This window comes from Rutidosis leptorrhynchoides, chromosome 4, assembly GCF_046630445.1.
Source record: "Rutidosis leptorrhynchoides isolate AG116_Rl617_1_P2 chromosome 4, CSIRO_AGI_Rlap_v1, whole genome shotgun sequence".
Taxonomy (NCBI): domain Eukaryota; kingdom Viridiplantae; phylum Streptophyta; class Magnoliopsida; order Asterales; family Asteraceae; genus Rutidosis; species Rutidosis leptorrhynchoides.
The window spans coordinates 36834116-36854193 of record NC_092336.1 but is presented as its reverse complement, the minus strand read 5'-3'; the positions used below and the strand labels follow the sequence as shown (position 1 = coordinate 36854193).

The window sequence follows — 20078 nt, the reverse complement described above, 5'->3', positions numbered from 1 at the left end:
CCAGGTTTTTATTATAGTTGTGGCTCATTCCACAACTGCGTTTCAAGTTATGGTATACTATTCATCGTTTATTTCCGTTTGTTTTGTCTTCGTTTTTTTGATTTCATTTATAGTGTGTTGTGACTGCAGGTTTTTCATCTCCTCTTTGGTGACTTGCATGTTCTGAATTTCTGAGAATCATGTCTTCTTTTGCTGTCGTTTTGGTTCGTGTTATACCTATGTTACTTCGATTCTTCATTTGTAGAAGCCAAATTCGATTATCAACTTTTATCATCAGGTATATCTAATTAGGATTTGTTGTTTGGTACTAAATTTGTATTATACTTTAGCGTTTTCGTTTTTGTGTGTTGTTTTCGTAAAATGTTCGATCCATGGTCCGATTGCTTTCATTCTCTAGGGTTTCCATGGTCTGATTGAAACAGTGTGCAAGTTAATTTACGTGGTTTACATCATTCTGCTGCCATTCTAAATGAATGTGTGGGATCTTCTAACTCCGGTGTGCTTGGTACCTGTGTTGATAATGACTCATCGTTGGGAGAATGGAATTTTTTTTACAAATGGGCATGTTGGATCATATATTATATATTATCTATATATTATCTATCCTACATATTGGGATAGATAGATTGACCATCACATCCGAGATGCGGGACCTTCAAATCGTTTAGGTACGTTCTCATCCTTTTTTATTTTAAGGATGACTGTTACTTGCTGTGTATTTTTGTTATTTATTCCTGCTTTTTTTTTTTTTACAAATACATTGGTGTTGTTTCTTTCTCCTTTACATGGATCATCTTTGTTGTCTACTATATCTACTGCTCAAGGTTTGTGTCCTCTTAGACTTCTCTGTTGATTTGTTTGGTGTATTTGAAACAGTACTTATTGAATGCTTGCTATTTGTATGCCTTATAAATTCCAGGAGTCACTACATGCTATAATGACATTGGTTAAAATAATGGTAGAATACCATATGTGCTTAAAATATATGGGCAAATATATCATTGGATAGGTTCGCTATGTCCTGAGGAAGGTAATTCTTCACAGTTTCTACAATTACATATTTATGATACGGTAAATGAATTCCGAAACAGGATGAGATTTTTTTGTGGTGAAAATTCTGGTGATCCTGCAGCAGCAAATAACAGAGAAACCACATGCAGTCGAACAAATAACATATTCGATAACACCAGGTCTGTGAGTACTATCATTTATATTTATTTTGTTGTTTACCATCTTTTACTACATGAATTTTGATATTATAGGGGTTTGAGGCGATTTACCTTAAGCCGGTACCATCAATGTTGTAGACTATTTAGTATGATAGACATGTTGTTACCAGAATTTTGGTATGTGGCCTGATGACACTTGAAGATTTTAGCCATCAATATTGTAGTTGTTCAGGCAAAATTAGATATTATACTTTTGTAGTTGCACTGTTAAATTTAACAAGTTAAGTTTTTCAGACAACTTGCAACCTATTTGACCCAATTCCCTTTGATACCTAGACAAATAAACTGTCATTGATTAAGTGCATTAGTTTCGTTTATAGAATTGTAGTAACTTTTATATCATGGCTAATGATGATTAGTTGAGTAGCTTTAGTTCTAATATTATATCTACAATTTTTATTTAACTACATATATGATATATTTATGATATGATGAAATAAAACTGAAAACATGTTACTGTTTACTATTTTTTTTGTTGCTTTGATGTGATCATATTTGAAAATTAAGTAAGTTAAATGCATAGTCAACTGTGAATTGCTTCTGTAAATAATACAATATCACCAATGAACTTGAGGTCATGGGCGGATTCAATGTAGTGCAACCGGGGTCACCCGCCCCGGGTGATCGAAATAATTTTAATAATATTTTAATTATGTACTTAAAAAAAAAACTGTACGGTGCTATACGGATATAAAACAAATAGGAGAAATCTTAAAGAAGTTGTTCATTAGCTCACTTGGTTAGAGTGGACTCTATCTCTTACATGGTTGCAGGTTCGAGACCTTGCAATATCATTTTTACGACTGAATTTTTCAGTATGGCTCATTTATACCTCCATTTCAGTGTAGCTCTTATGTTTTTATTTTTTTTATTATTTTTTTTTTTAAATATTGAATACTATTAAAAAGGGAACCTTCATCGAAGGACCCTAACAACTACAGTCCAAAACAACTCGAAATGGGTCGAAATAATTAAACGTCACAAACCGACGATAACTTCAAGCGAACCCAACGGAGCCAAAATCTCTAGTCTAAACTAGCAAACTAAGATAGAACACTAGAATTATACAAAGCAAATTCTAAAACAAAACAAACATAGACCATCTTTAAACAAAAAAATACAAAAAGCTCTTTTATTTATGTATAATAACAAGGTGTTTTTCTAGTATTTACTTAATTGGTTACAACATGATCCTATAACTACAAGGTCTTAGGTTTGAGACTTAGAAGTGTCATATTTAAAAAAAAAAAAAAAAAAATTTGCCCCAGTTAAATTTTTTTTCTGGATCCGCCACTGCTTGAGGTTTATAATTATTTGTATTTATTGATATCAATTTATGAATACCATTTTTGACTGTTTTACCAAAAAATAAATTCAACCATTCACTAGCCAGTTCATAATAGATTTTATTAACTTGCACAATGTTTCATTTGGCAGGCAAACCACATCCAGAAGACACAACCAACATTCAAACACCCATACCTCCAACTCCAATTAAAATAATGAACATCAAGAACATCCAGCAACAAAAAGATCACTATTCTCTGTAGATGAGGAAACAGAGTCAAAAAGAAAAAAGGACAACCACCACCTTCAATCTCACACAATCAAGTGTCTATGTATGAAGTAAAAAACTAGCTACGTGCAGAAACATAGCCATTTTGTAGGAATATATGAAATGAAAAACACCTATGTGTAGAAGCATAGCAACTTAGCTGATGATAGCTATATACAAAAGCATAGCCATTATGTAAACATAATATAACCACTATGTTTACTCAAACAACCACCTAAAATAACCGCCGCAACGCGCGGTCCGGCTTCTTACTGGTTATAATTAAAAGCATGCTTACCAACTTTCACCCAAGCTTATCACGACTTAATCTCCAACATAATAAAAAAAAAAAAAAAAAAAAAAAAAAAAAATATAGATTATTTAGTTATCACGACGCAATCTCCATAGAAAAACGTTGTTATTAATAAATAACTAAATCATTTCTGTCTCTATTACTTTTAGTCAATTAAGTAACGTATAATCCCACTTCTATACGCATAAATAAGTTATGAAGTATATATTAGTATTATCGTATTTGTAATATTCTAATGAATTAAGATCTCTTTTGACTCATTAGTTCTTATCAAACTAGTGAAAGTAAAATATTCAAAATAATAGTATCCCATGGTTTGATAGGAATTATATAACTACACACTTTACACTTGGAGAATTAATCATGATATTAAATTAATAAAGTTGCTTCCAACTTGTAACGCGCGAAGGAGAATTAGCCTAGGATAAGTAATTAAAATTTTATTACTACAAGATACCCATATCAAACATAATTACTAATAAAATGTTTAGTACTTCAAATATTACTGTAGTACATTGCCATATATAAACTACTACGGAGTATATGTGGCGTACATGCGTGGGATGAATAAGGTTTTGGGAACAAAACCTTTTGCTATATATAAACTACAAATCCTATATCTGGCGTGCGTGGGATGCATGAACAAGGTTTCGGGAACACAACTTTTTGCAATATATAGTATGCTTATGTTATCTGTAACAAAGTAGTAAACAGGAATGCACTTTAATTTAGACATGAAGACTATCATATTGTCACCTCCTTCAACCATCAATGCCACCACTCTCTACCGTCACTTCTCTTACACCACCACAATCACATCACTATCTTCTTCTTCTTCTTCTTCATTCATAGGTACTTTTTTTTTTAAAGGCAAAGCTCCTAAAGTGAGGTTGATGGAGATTCAACCTGAGTTTTCTTTGGAGTCTCTCAAGCACCCAACCACTCAACTGGCCTTTTAATTCGGGGAATTAATTGTTTTTGTCTACATATATGCATGAACTGATAGATGTTAGATCGAGCCTTCAACTTTTAGTGATTTGATAAATTTGGCAAATATCTAGTTTTAAAGGAGCTTTTTTCTTTTTGTGTAGATTGTAAAAAGTTTGTCAGGTTGCGGTGTGAAGCCTTCGACAAGCCTTACAACAATGGTATTTGAACAACCTATACATTATATTAAATTTATAGTTTCTATTAAATTCTATAATGATAATTAATATTCTTTTGTTAAAAAAAATTTAAAAAAAAAATCTAAGCCCTTAAGGTGATGTCATTAATCTAATTAATGACTAATTGAATTAAATCTACTTATTTATTTATTTCATGTTTTTCCGGAAAAAAATTCACTTTCATTAATTATTAATTATTATTATATTATTATTCAAATTCAAATATGAGTTCTCTTTATGAGATTAATTACGTCATATATGCATGCGAAATACACGTTTCAATAAAAGATTCTAATGTAGACTTTTATGACAAGGAAAATAGTAATTGTGAGATGATGGTGAGAGAATGAATGTAGTTTATTTATTCCGACCAAGTTAAGTACATCAATGTATTTGTAGAATAACGAGAAGTTTCTTAGTCGGAATCCGCCAGGTCATTAAACTAAATGACTTTAGCGTTTAAATTCACTTAATACCTAAAATATATCATTAAACTGTTTCGTTTAAATAAACTCGTAGTTTCACGGGTCATTTCACTAGTAAGATTCTAAATTGCTTATGTGAAATCCTTATTTATCCTCTATTTTAAAAATTGCCGACGTGTCAATTTATTATAAAAAACAAATTTTAATTACTTATATTTGAAAGGTTTTAGATATATTTATATTATTTATATTTATATTTATTAAAACTAAGTTATCTTATATATCTGTCATATATTTTAAGGAAAGAATTGCGTTTTTGAATGCTTTATTTATTTTTATTTTTGTTCTTTTGCAAGAGGGGTTTATGTTAACTAAGATTTCCTCCGCTTAATGAATAACCGTTTACTACCAATGGAGAATTGTTTCTCATCTTAAATTGAGGTGAGTGGTTTTACACCAATATAAATCATAAATTTCATACAAAATAAAAGGAATATGATCAATTATCTTTCTTTTTAGATAATAAAAAGGAAATGTATTCCATTTATATTCTTTATTACGTAAATTAAAATTTCATATAACATTCCATTTTTTTAACGGCGAATTTGCATTAGCAAATCATTTATTTTTAACGACCCTCATCATTTGCACCCACACACACTAGAAGTAAACTCCTAACCGGGTTGCTTGGCAACTAAGCGCAGGACCTGGGTTGCTTGGCAACTAATCGCAGGAAATTGTAGAGAAAACCTTCCGCCCCTAGGAATTGAACCCGGGTTGCTTGGCAACTAAACGCGACCCTTCCATACTGAGACATGATACCATTGAAGCAAACGTTCGTTGCTATAACATTCCATTTTTAACAATCCTTTAATAATAATAATAATAATAATAATAATAATAATAATAATAATAATAATAATAATAATAATAATAATAATAAAAAATACTTAAATATAATAATACTAAAATTACATACTCCGTAATAATTTTAATAACAACAATAAAATAATAATTCCTTTAATATATTAATGATTACATATAACAATAATAAAATTATAACTTATAACTTATATTTTATATTTATAATTATAATAACAATAACAATAAGAAAATATGTATTTGTAAGTGTTAAGACCATTACATATGACATTTTACGTAGATCCTTTTATCTTCACTTTATGATGAGTGTGTTATAGGCACCATTTGGCCATGAGGTTAGCACTTAACCGTGATACTTTCTCCATATGTATAGCGAGTAATTTTAAGAAGAGTGGAGTCGTGATGCTAAAAAATTGTTTGTGTTATGTTCGATGGTTATAGGTAAGTCATAAATTGGTAGTGTTTATTTAAGTGTTAGTTACAACGATGTGGTGTTTATGTAGTGATGATGATGTATCAGTTAAAATGATATAATTTTTGTCATGATAATAAGTGATCTAACAAAGTCAAATAAAACATTATTTGCAAGATGGTACATGTGAAAAAAAAAGAATATGTGATAAGGAAAATATATTTGCAAGATGGGTCATCTAATATTAAGACAATTGAATAAATTATATCGTCAGTTTAGTTTAAAAATTAAATTTCGAGTAAACAACTATCGTGTTCACCGAATAATCCATGTAGAATGCTAAGGGGGTGTTTGGATTTGCGTTTTCAAAATTGATTATGCGTTTTGGATAATCATAATCAGATTATCAGTTGCAGCAAAACGTGATTTTGATAAATAGTGTTTGGATTAATTTATAATGTTTGATATCGTAATAATTAGATAATCATTTTTTGAGTGTTTGAGAAAATTAGATTATTTAATTACTCAACATGTAGAATTACTAAAAAGTACACCCTTCTATAATAAAATATAATGATAATATAAGCATGGTCGTAAATTCGTAAAGACAAGTAATGAGTTGAATCCCCTGAAAGAGTATTATGATAATTTGTTTAAATTATAACCAAACAAATTTTTACTGTATCAAATATGATATTTATGTTTTATCTTATACTCCGTACTATATTACTAACATAAATAAATATAAATACTTCGTAAATAAATACATACAAATAACGTTGGAATATAAATGAACTATAACAACCCTAAAATTTTCATACTTGAAATGACTATTTTACCCCTAGGGTTTCTGCATGCTTATTAATATTGAAATTAATAAGTAATTACTCTACTTTAATACAATGCTGACCAAATATTAATTTTTAGTCGACACATTTTGTTAATTAAAGTTTATATTATTTCTATAATATACTTTAGTTAATATTACAAGTATTACAATTAATGAGTGACTACGTGTTAGTACATTTCTACGTATAACGATTATATTTCGATTAATCGTCTCGGTTTCCAATCCAACGATTATATATCCGTGATTTCCAAATCCGAATTCTTTTATATGACATTCTTATGTCATTCATAATAATAAAATATTCCTATATTTGATTTCATGAGTTATTATCCTTCTCGTGTATTATAAATCGCATAGTATTATTTATCTCGGATCGCACTCGTTTAATCGTTCGGGCCAATAGGCCAATGAAAAAAAAAATATATCAAAAGTTGATGAATTGAGCCACTCTTATCCCATCTAGGCCGAATCATTTGATGGCTCATGGGTTACCCATTATCCTTTTTAATTAAATTAATCTTTTATATAAATTCTATTTAGAATAAAATATCAAGATTTATTTATAGATAAAATATATAAAAAAATAATAATAATTGGCCATGTTGCAAGTTATCTCGGTCGAACATCTTACCAAAAGAATAGGACCAAATTTTTTTTTTTTTTACTACCTAGATAATTCATTAGATAAATCTGGTTTAACAAAAAAAAAAAAAAAGTAAATAAATAAAATACATTTACAAAATATAGTCCTCCGTATGTATGGCAAAAAAAAAAAAAAAAAAAAAAAAAAAAAAAAAAAAAAAAAAAAAAAAAAAAAACAAAACAAAGGTATACATTAGATAAATTTGGCCCGTATTTTTTTCTATGATCTTAACATTTGGTATTATTTAATTTTATGAGATATTATCTCATTTACCAAATTACTAAAAAAAAAAAAAAAAAAAAAAAACTTAAAAACCCTCCCCAAGTAAATTGGCCGACCCCCCTAAATAAAGGCAAAAATCTCCAATTTATTTTATCTCATAATATTTAATCATATCCTAATTACTATAAACCTAATGTCAAGATGTTTATATACTAAAGTTTCAAGACTTGGATGAAAAAGAATTTTAAACTGTTACTAGAGATAAGAATGAGTCGTTGCTACTCCCGTTAGTATCGTAAACAAACTAGCCGACATTTACCATATAAAATTTACCCACCTAATCACAAAAGTTGCAAATTTTTTTTTTTTTTTTTTTTTTTTTTTTTTTTTTTTTTTTTTTTACGGTAACCACACTATCATCATCATCTTTATATATATATTTTTTTTTCCTTTTCAATCTCCATCATCTTAATACTTGATCACCATTCAAGTTGGGTTATAAATTCGTGTTCCTCTCGATCCGTTCTACGTTTCTATCCGTCTCGTTTCTTGATTTGAGGTAGACCTAAACTTCATCTTTTTCAATTATTAATTATTATTATTATTATGTTATTTTAGTTGTGTGATTAGTTATGGTGCTTGTGGATAATTTTTATGGTGTTTGGATAATTAAAACATGTTAAAAAGTTAACTTTTAATAAATATTAATTGGGTCAGATCTGTATTTAATATTTTCGGGAACCGTGCTAATATTTTATGATGAAACTAAGTTGCTCAACGTGATCCTCATGAAGAGTAGTGCAATTTACATATAAGATATGCGTTAAACGGACGTATAGAACTCAAATTATGAATTATTGAAGTTTATATAAATTTTATATATAAAATAATAAATACAGCAGTTTTTTTCTCGAAAAACGTGACTGACCTGGACTGATCGGATATCACCATCATGTCGGGATCGATGTTGCGACTCAAAAATATATAAAGAACGTTAAAAACGGACGTACGATTAAAAAGATACGATTAAAACAAGTTTTGGAATAAATATATTTATACATACGAATCTGATCAGGTCACCTCGGGGTGCGTACGACCCGATATTAAAATTCTGAGTTCACGAGTGCGTGCGTATCGAAAAATTAATAAGTTTGGACTCTTGTTTCATGTCGTTTGCAATTTTTATGAATTAGTTATGATTTTTCAAAGTTTATAAAAATAATTTTTCTTAAAATAATGCTGATTGAGAAAATGAGTTTTTGTCGAAATCGTGTCGATCACCACAGTCATTTATAATCTGTAAAAATCTTCAAATAAATCATGTAGTATGTTGATAGCAAGAGGAAGCTATTCGTTCTACTCGTTTTCCAAACCGAATCCCGAGCGTCGTTTTAAAAATTGTCAAAGTCGGTCACCTGAGCGCACTTGTACTTTTTCTGAAAAGCTGAAACGAAATTACTTAAATGTCAAAACGGCATCGGTTGCCACAAGTTTCTCAAATTGAGGTGGATTCTGAAAATTTTTGTGTAGTCTCTTTGTTGTAAAAACTAACACTTGGCATTGGCCGTTTTTCAATTTAGGTCCCACTGATTTTTATAACAATTCCCAAAGTGGACAGTTTAGGCATTTTTACAATATTTTTGAGTTTGTAATTTTTCCAAGTCATTAAATTACTAATACTAATATTATGATAATGTGATTTTAAAATGAGTATAAATAAGTTTTAAAGATTGTTTTGAGTCTTGTTGACATTCAAAGTTGATCGTTGACTTTTGGGTTGACTTTTCAGTTGACTTTCTCGTTTGACTTTTGTTTGACTTAAGTGGACTTTCTAAATAAAGAAACTTTCTAAATAACGAAACTTTTAAAAAATAGAAACTTACTATAAAAAGAAACTTTCCTAAAATAGAATATTTTTAAAAATGGAAACTTACTAAAAATAGAAAGTACACGTAATACTTATTCAAATCTTTTGTCACATAATTCCAAAGCCACTTCAAGCACTAGGACTATCATACAATGACATGACATAAGTTAGATATATTCTGACCTATCATATTATTTAGGTTGGAGTCTAGATCACTCTTAATCTTCATTATTCGTGTACTTGTTGTATCTTCTCCTGCTATTTTAAGGTGAACTTCATAGCCCCGTTTTTTTATAACTTTCTCTATTACTTATTTTGAACTTTGGGGTGAGACACATGCTTGCTTTCAAACTGTTTTTTCCGCTTAGACACAAGTACCTGAAAACTGTTTAATTGTGCTGACATGCTTTGATTCATGCTAAATCCCTACCATGATATCGTTAATTGCTACTTATAAAGGCAAGCTTAGTTATTGTGAATAGCGCTATTGAGAGTGACGTCTCTAACCATTTGACCGTTGGTCTTTGGTTACATAATAATGATTAAACGACACTGACAGTTCAAGGTGTCCTGGGGTAACTTTGTTTACGTTTCGATATCATAATTTCAGCATTTGCTTTTGATAACTAAATCTTGTGGTCTAAAAACTTGTTATAATTATTAAACCTATGTTGTTCACTCAACCATTTTGGTTGACACTTTAAGCATGTTTTGTCTCAGGTACTTAGATATATTGCTTCCGCTGTAGAACTCTGCTGTTACTTAGAAGTCAAGCCGAGCACTGGGACCAGAGTTAACATCCGCGTCAATGGCGATTTTGGCGGGGTGTTACATGAACTTAATCGGTGGTTCAAGTCATAGTAATATTATGATAAAAGTACAAAAGTAAAGTAGAGTAGATTGAATATTTTGACAAAAGTTTAAGGGAACTGATATTTCCAAATTCATTTTTGATAAATCCACATAAATTTACTGCAATGCCCTTAAATGATGTGTTATACAAGTTTCATGTTAGAATTTATTTGAGGGTATTTTAGGAAGATATGTTCAAAGAGTTGTGGATATATCAAAATTGCATTTGGAAATATCATCTCCCAAAATTTAAGGAATGCACGGTATATTAATCAACTTTGGTAGGGGTGAGAACGTAAATTAAGTGATTGGAATTTGTTTTTGAAAACCACGTTTTCAAACAGTAACACAGTACCTACTGCAAGATAGTTGCGTTTTAGGAGTGAAAAAGGTTATCATGATGGGGAACCTTTAACCCCATGCACCCTTTGGATGCCAACTGTACGCGGGTCAGCACAGCCCCGGGCAAGTGTGGTCGGAACCAACCCCTGTCTCAGCGCCTAATACAACTGGTGGCCGAACCGAGATTCGAACCTTCGCCATTTAGGAGTGAATTGCCAATTGACTAGGACAACTGAGCATTTGCGGGGCACCCTGGCCACCCAGGCTATGCCCGGATGGTTAAGATAGTTGCGTTTTGAAGGGTGGAAAGTGTGAAAAATCAATTTTGATTCTTTATTAGCCAAACACTAGATATCGATTATTTGCGATGTACAAACTCGATAATTAAAAAAAATCAGTCTCAAAACGCAATAACAAACACCCCTTAAGTCTTATTAATACTTAATGAAATAGACTTTAGTGTGTTTGTTTTGCTATTTATTTTAGTTTATTTATATTTGTAGTTAAATTTTTTAATTTAAATAGCACAATTATTTTTTAAAATAAATCATAATTAATTATTTGATCATTCTTATCGACCGTCTATCGCACGAGTTTAATAATCTAATGAACGTGTTTTTTTTTTTTGTAAGATAGGCTATGTTAAAGGGTACAAAAACTTGAAGAAAAAAAAAAACCATATATATTCCTCCATTTTCATATAAAAAGTGTCATGTTTGAGTTTTTATTAGATATAACATATATTAGTAAATTCTGTAATTTATTTTTTTATTTAATATTGTTATGATTAATTATTATATTTTAATGTTAACCTTTTAATAATAAAATTAACAGTAATATTTTACTATTATTTAGAGTAAATGATAATAATTTCGAACAAATAAAAAGTCAAATTTATATATAAGGAGGTAATCAAAGTTTATTGAGTATAATAAGCCACTCATATTAGAAAGTAATTTTTTTTTTTATTTATTTTTTTTTTTTTTTTAAGTCATCCCGTATGTTGTTACATAAGAATGCCACAATGATGTTTTGGTTATATACCCATGTATATAAGATGATATTGTAGCTGATAAGCTAAATCTTTTTATATATATATCTATATTGTCAAATAAATTTTAAATTTGAATATTATTATATGCAATTTAAATATAGTGCTTATTTAATGATCATATAGAAATCGATTGATATTGTATACATGTTAAAATTTATACATAATTTAAGATATCATATATAATATATATCTAATAGTGCGGAGTATATTAGTAAATCATTATCTATATTTATTTTTTTATTGGTACCCACTATCTCTAAGATTGAAAAGTAAATAGTCAAAATCTAAAAGAATAATATATATATTATTTATTATTGCCATACATATATATTATATTTATTTACTTGAAACAACTCGCCATTATGAATATATTTATCAATTACGAAAAGCTACAATCCAACATCGTCACTTTTATTTGAGAACTCATCAACTTGAGCTTAAATTGATTTGTTTAATCAATATTGGATGTTGATCATGATGCTTTTCATTTTCGATCAATGTTATTTAAATACCCTAATTATTCGATACTATTATGCGTATACTTTTTTCGCTCATTAACAGCAATGTAACGCATGGGTCCAAAACTCGATAATGCGAAACATAAATTTACATCTGTGCAACGCACGAGCTGATAAGTAATAATATGATAGAAATTCAAAAGTGTTGAAGAAGGAATGAAACACACGGGCTCAAAAATCTACCATACCAGTTAGAAAACTAAGTAAGTTTTAATGGTTTGATTAAACAACTATGCAACACAGGGGCTCAAAAATCTACCATATCACATTTTTTCTAACACATTTCTACCGATAGGTCACAACAATAACTGTTTGATAAACTCAATTAATTCTAAACCTACTATATATATAAAGCTAAGAGAATTCCATTAGAACAACTCAAGAGAGCAAGCACAACAAGACCTAAAGCCCATAAGCCTCGAGCTATAAAGAGCCAAACAACCAAATATAACGGTCTAAAAAAGACAAAGCTCATGACCTGGTTTCTAAGCTTAGGTCTCACGAATTACCTTTCCACACTTGGTTCCATACGTATAACGTGATGTTGCAGGTGTACAACGAAAGAACAATTTGCCATTTGTGAATGACCAGTATGCAGTGATAAAGTATGTCGACTCGATTAAGTCAATGTTTGCTTTACTGGACGAAGGTGATATAAGTATTTCTGCTTACGACACGGCTTGGGTTGCACTTATAGAAGAAGTGGATGGACTAAGCGGCGGTGGTCCACAGTTTCCATCATGTCTACGATGGATTGTGAATCATCAGCACCCTGATGGCTCATGGGGCGAACCAACGCTTTTTTCGGCTTATGATAAGCTCCTGAACACATTGGCTTGTGTAATCGCACTAACGGCTTGGAATATTCATTTCGATAAATGTCGAAAAGGTAAAACCACTAAATTTTTCAATCAATATATTAATCAAACAGTTTTAGAAATTAACACACTGTTTTCTTTACTTAAACACTAATAATGACAATAAGACATTTCATTTCATCATCTTATGGTTGGTTAAGTTTAAGATTAAACAGGGATGAAATTTGTGGAGGAAAACATGAACAAGCTTGGGGAAGAAAAGACTGAACACATGACACCTGGTTTTGAAATAGTCTTCCCTTCACTAGTTGAACTAGCAAAAAAATTTAAAATTAAAGTACCAACTAATTCTCCCATCTTCAATGAGATCATTGCAAGACGAGACCGAAAGCTCACAATGTATGTCCCCTTTAATCATTCAATGTCTTAATCCAAAATCATATGTACAGTAATATTCAAAAGAAAAGGAGAAACTTAAATTGACCTATATTATGTCTACCTTTTGTATATTTGATATTAAAAGGATACCAAAGGATCTAATTCACAAGATACCAACAATCCTGCTTTATACCTTGGAAGGAATGAAAGATTTGGAATGGGGCAAGCTTCTAAAACTTCAATCGGAAGGAGGATCTTTCTGCTTTTCACCGGCAGCAACGGCTTTCGCATTCATGCAAACGAAAGATCCAAATTGTCTTGCATATTTGACCAACATTGTTGCCAAATTCAATGGAGGAGGTATGTCATGCATTTATTTAGAAGTGGCAAGAATACCAAACTTGAGAGTTGAGAAAGTTGTTACTACTAATCATGCACTCACCGATCAAAAAATGCATCTATCTATATAGTCTAATAAATCTCTAAAATGATGACATCATCATTAAGCTAAATTATTCTTTATTTTTCATAATGATGATGTCATAATTATATACTACGTATTAATTTAATTAAAATATAATATAAAATCTTTTATAAATGGAAATATTAATCTCTCATAAATTGTAATTTTATTTTTTATTTTAAAAATTTAAAAGGCATTTATTATTATTAATTATTATTATTATTAAAAATATAAATATTCAAATTTGAGCGAACTTTATGTTTGTAAAATCAACGACAAGTTTCTTAGTAGGAATCCGTGGTTCCACGGGGCAATAAACTAAATGACTTTAACATTTACATTCACTTAATACCTAAAACATATCATTAAACTGTTTCGTTTAAACAAACCCGTATTTTCACGGGTCATTTCACTAGTAAGATAATAAAATATAAATATTAGGGAGTAAATATATAAATTAAAAGTGACACGAGAATATTAGAGGGTTATATCCAGTTGGGTGATTTGTTTAATCCACGACTAATTATAGAGTTCTATTTATTATTTCGTTACATCAAGATAGGATTACAATATACAAAGTAGAGGTGATCACAAAACCGTCAAACCGCGAAAACCGGCCGGACCGGACCGATTTTTTGGTTCGGTCCAGTTTTGAATATTAGTGGTCCGGTCGCCGGTTTTAAGATCTCCAAACCGCCAAACTCGGTCCGCCAAAACAGTTTTGGACTAAATATAGGGTTTTTTTTTATGATTCTTGACGATCCCATCAGGATCGTTATCACTATTCACTAAAGATTTTTTTTTTACTTGGATTAACTACAATATAATCTTATTGAATCAAAATCTTTGTTCAGTTCCATGTTAATTCTCAAACTGGGATTAAGAGATCCCAATGAGATCTTGGCTTCAGTTTCACATCTTGATTTCTTTGGGGCTGGATTTTCACATCCCAACAAGTCAAAGAGTTCAGGTCAAAATTATATTACCCTCCCAATATTCTCTCCAATGTTTGGAAGAAAACGAACGAAAGGAAAAAACTTATAAATTGCTACATCCTTTCATTTCCCTCAAATTTGGGAACACGAAATTAGTTAGTTTTTTTCTATTTTGTTAACGACATGCCTAAGACCGGTGTTTACACACTTTAGTTTATTGTACATATTGATAAACGCAATAAAGAAGTGACTAGAGCCATCCCATTAACCGTTATTGTTGTTTGTTAGTATGAGACTTGGGCCAACTAACTTAATCATGTAATAGCTTTAAGATGTTGTACATGTTCGTTACTAGTAATGAACATGTACAACATCTTAAAGTAATTAGAGGATTAAGTTAGTTGGCCCAAGTCTCATATTAACAAACAAAAATAACCGTTGGTGGGATGATTAATGAAAAAAAATAAAATAAAAGTAAAGTAAAAGAAAAAATGATACTAACGATGCTATGGTTTGTGATAGGTCAAATGGCCCGAAAAGGTAACCTATGTTGTCAAATTTGACAATCAAGGTAACCTCCAAAAAAAGATGCCCGAAAAGGATTTTAATTTTAAAAACTTCGGTCAGTCAAAATTACACAATTAGTCCCTAAAGTTTGTTAAAAGATTGCACCAATAACATCTTCATCATCTTCAATAAAAGTATAAAAACTCCATGAAAGTCTTCATTATACCACCATCAACACCAGCACCGATTCTATAATTAAAAAAAGGCAGAGTAATGATTCTGAAATAACAATTAATTGTAAATTATTTCGGAATATGGTCAGAGTCGGTAACACAATATTCCATCAGATTGGAATATGTTCTTCCTGTTTGAAGATGAAAGCAGATGTCCTGATTTTGCTAAAATTATCAGATGTTATGATTAACACTTGAAATCGATTGCAAAATATCCCAGATGTAGCGATTAACACTTTTCCTGTGAATATGTAAGTCTAAAAACAACACCACATATCAGAATGAAAGATGAACCAGTGACGATAGACTATGAACATACAATTTGATTTGAAAATCCATGATGTTTCTGATGATGATATCAACATGAAAAGTGTTTGAAATCATGATACGAACCCTCGACATCAGTTTTTAATATATAACAATCACAAAATCGTTCCAATTTATTAATTGACTGAAAAGCACCATAGTTTGACTTTGAGATCTGAATTTATGTAATGATTCTAACAACGATTTGAAGCTTCACGATGCTCAAACGGATGATAAGGATAAAAAAAAGTACATAATCATTTCGATCTGCAAGTGGTTGAATCTATCCGAAAACCTCAACCATGTTTGATATGTTTGGTATGAAGATGAATCTATCTGCAAGTGTCGAAGTTATATAAGTGATGATAAGTGATAATTTAGGAAGTGATGATGAGAATGATTTAGGATAATTGTTGTGTTTGATTTTGATGGCTTCAGTCAATGAATTAGTTCCGGCTCATGTTGAACTAGAGTCTGTTAATGAAGTTGCTGCTTTGGTGTCAACAGGAGCTGATATTGATGTAGACCTCAAAATGACCGAGCTAAATGCTTGAATGTCTTCTTTTTTAGTTATATTACAGGTAGTGATAAATCACTGGTGGTGGTGGCGGTGGCGGTGGTGGTGGGAATGAAGATATTAATGAAGATGATGTAGAGGATTATGCGTGAAAATTTTAAGAAACTTCAGGGACCAAACGTGTATTTTTGACTAACGATTGTTAATAAATTTGACAAAGATTACCTCAATTTTAAAATTTGTGAACACGTAATCTTTTTCCTGAGCAAAAATATAATTGAAATTCTTTTCGGGCTTTCGCAAATTGAGGGTTACCTTAATTGTTAAATTGTGTAACTTATGTTACCTTTTCGGGTCATTTGCCCTTTGTGATACTAAAGAAAAAGAAAAAATGATACTAAATAGGCATAACCATAACTCTAGTCTAATAAAAGCGTGTTAATGACAACTTTAAAAACTGGTGTTAAGAGGTTCACAATTTTTATTTTTATATTTCATTTATACCATTTCATTTCCTCGTGTTTTATTTTTATTTCACAACTCGGGAACGTAAAAACTTTCAAGTATTTTTCTTTCTATGTAAATTAAAATGCTTGTAATTGCACCTAAAGTTCGGCTTTATCACTTATGTATGTCATATAACTATTTAGAAAGTCATATTGATGCAGTCCCTAATATATACCCTATCGACATGTATGAACGGATTTGGATGGTTGACCGCTTGCAACGCCTTGGAATTGCACGTTATTTTTCTTCCGAGATCAAGGATTGTGTTGACTATATACACAGGTAAAAAAAAAAAAAAAAAAAAATCCATTTTAACCATTAAAATTGCAGGATTCGATCCGACTCCCATCTGTTTAACTGTCAAAAATTGTATTCCTTTCATTTAGAGAAATTCTTTTTTTTTTTAAGTTTTTGCGCTCCCGTTAATTTATGTTACGATGACATACATAGCAACTTTACTCGTTGACACGTTAATCTATCATCATGCTAAATTTTCAAAATCTTAGAATTTAGTCATTTACTAACGTGTCATGTCAACTAATCCTTGAAGGCATTGGGAAGAAAAAGGCATTGGGTTTGTTAAAAATTGCAATCTACCGGATCTTGATGACACTTCAATGGCTTTTCGGATTTTAAGAACTAGTGGCTATCATATTTCTCCTGGTTAGTTTCATCACAAATTATTAGTACTTCGATAGATGTACTGTTAATTGGTGTTATTTCATGACTAATTTAAATTACTTATAATGGTTTCGTGATATATAGACGTATTTTCGCACTTTAAGGAAGATGGAAATTTCGGGTGTTATCCGAAACAAACAACAGAATCTGTGACAGTTATGCTCAATCTACATCGAGCTTCTCACGTGCTTTTTCCCGGAGAGAAAATCATGGAGGAAGCCAAGACTTTTTCTCATAAATACTTGACTGAAAAACAATCGGCCAATCAACTTTTGGACAAATGGTTCATTCCGAAAGACTTGCCGGGAGAGGTACATAAAGCAATCAATAATTATAAATGTAACAAATGTTACATTTAGTGTCCAAAGTTTGTATCAACATGCTTTAAAATCCGAGTCCTTTGAAAGATCTAAAAGATTTGGCATGCAGGTTCGATATGTGCTGAATGTGCCATGGTACGCTAGCTTACCTCGCCTCGAGGCAAGATATTATGTGGAACAATATGGAGGAGATGACGAAATTTGGATTGGGAAAACGCTTTATAGGTTTAATTAGTTGTATTCAGGAGGCTATATAATAAAAGTTATAGTTTTTCTCGTTTATATTTTAAATATAAAAGATCACTCCTAATCATCTTCTTAAAACTGCAGGTTGACTAATGTTTGCAATAATAAATATCTAGAGATGGCCAAATTGGACTACAATAATTGTCAAACAATTCATCAGTTGGAGTGGAGCCATATTCAAAAGTAAATTGTTATGAAGTGTAACTAAATGAAGCTACCAATTGTTATATGAAAAGGCTAATTAAGAACACTACATTTTGTCAAACAGGTGGTATGCGGATCTAAAAATTGACGAGGGCTTAGACACAAAGGTTCTATGGTCATATTATGAGGCAGCCGCGAGCATATTCGAACCAGAACGACACAATGAGCGAGTTTCTTGGGCCAAAACAGTTGTGCTAATCAACATCATTACCTCCTTTTTTGCCAGACCCCAATTCACGAACGCTGACATTAAAGCATTTTCAAACGAGTTCTCAAACCCTCAACGCCATGAAAAAGATAGAAAACCTTGGCACGTGATAATGAATGCGCTGCACAAAACTCTCAAACAAATCAGTTCTGAAACAGGGGTAGCTAATGGTGAACACGTCTATGTACGCCTACACCATGCTGTAAGTTTTGTGTTGGCCGCTTTCAGTTTTATCTTACACTAATGGCCCGTTTGGCTCATGCAATCCAACGGGATTCCGTCGGAATTGGAATTTAATTTAGACACGATGCGTGTCTAAATTCAATTCCAATTCCGGCGGAATCCAATTGAATTCCATGGGCCAAACGGAGCCTATGGTTTCATTATATAGGTTATCATCATCCATTTTCTACAATTTAATTATTTTGTTAACAAAAATAAGTGGGCAACGTGGCTCTTGAGTTGGCAAAAAGAAGTGGATGAAGCGTCAGGAGAAGCCGAACTTATTGTTCAAACAATAATTAAGATCAGCGATCGATGGTCACTTGAGGAGACGTTGTCTCACCCTCAATATCGACGAATGTCTTCCATCACAAACGAGCTTTTTCGCCAATTATCTCACAAGGTAAACACTCACTAAAATAAGTACTAATTAATTACTTGTATAGTTGTATTATAATCTCTATATCGATATTGAAAAGTCCATTCAATGAAGGTAATATTTGTTTTTATCAGGGCGATCATGCAATAGGCTCTCAGATAGAGTCCAAAATGCAAGAACTTGTGCAACTAGTACTCTGCAACTCACCGAACGATCTTGATCCTGATTTGAAGCAGATATTTTTACTTGTTGCCAAAACAGTTTACTACAGAGCCTACTTTGATCCTAAAACTATAAACCTCCACATTAGCAAAGTATTATTTGAAAAGGTGATGTGATATTATACTTGTTAAAATACAATGCAAATTTAGAATAATATGGAATTAGTAAATGTATATGGATAAAATATCTAGATATTAATATGTATAAGAAAATATCTAGATATTAGAAAATAAAAGAAAAATCTAGAAAAGAAAAATCTAAAAAAGAAAATTATAGATATTTGTATAGAAATATCTAGATATTTATTTATCCATGGAAATATCTAGTTTCTAGAAACTTCCATGGAGTAGTATAAATATGGGTGAGGATTTCATTTGTGTGTAAGTTGTGAGGAAGTTGTGAAAAGAGTGAGTTGAGAAGTAGAGAAGAAGTAAGAAGTGAGAAGAGTGTGAGTAGAGAAGAAAAACTTGTAAGTAAGTAATATTGTAATTGTATTTTGTATTAATAAAAGTGTTCTTTGTTAAGTTTCCCGGTTAAGCCTTAGTTTGTGTTTAAGTTCTTAGTGCACTTGTGTTGTTCTTATTATATGGTCGGCTCTGCCG

At 30.9% G+C, this 20078-nt stretch overlaps 1 protein-coding gene across 1 annotated transcript; it reads left to right on the top strand.

Moving 5' to 3' along the window:
* Nucleotides 1-697: 697 nt before the first annotated feature.
* LOC139840557 (ent-copalyl diphosphate synthase 1-like) lies at nt 698-19592 on the top strand. The gene is made up of 14 exons (XM_071830818.1): nt 698-824; nt 1010-1071; nt 1133-1190; nt 12881-13219; nt 13364-13547; nt 13672-13886; nt 17156-17276; nt 17545-17657; nt 17760-17986; nt 18105-18220; nt 18326-18424; nt 18510-18855; nt 19096-19278; nt 19389-19592. Exons 1-14 carry the CDS (start codon nt 698-700, stop codon nt 19590-19592), a joined length of 2394 nt encoding a protein of 797 aa, XP_071686919.1.
* The last annotated feature ends 486 nt before the right edge of the window (nt 19593-20078 follow it).

What these genes read in the sequence shown, in the direction of transcription:
- LOC139840557 (XM_071830818.1), top strand. Translation starts at nt 698, where the DNA reads ATGACTGTTACTTGCTGTGTATTTTTGTTATTTATTCCTGCTTTTTTT. An exon ending in AACATATTCGATAACACCAG is followed by an intron (nt 1,191 to 12,880) that starts GTCTGTGAGTAC and finishes GTGATGTTGCAG; the next exon opens with GTGTACAACGAAAGAACAAT. An exon ending in TGCCAAATTCAATGGAGGAG is followed by an intron (nt 13,887 to 17,155) that starts GTATGTCATGCA and finishes ATATTGATGCAG; the next exon opens with TCCCTAATATATACCCTATC.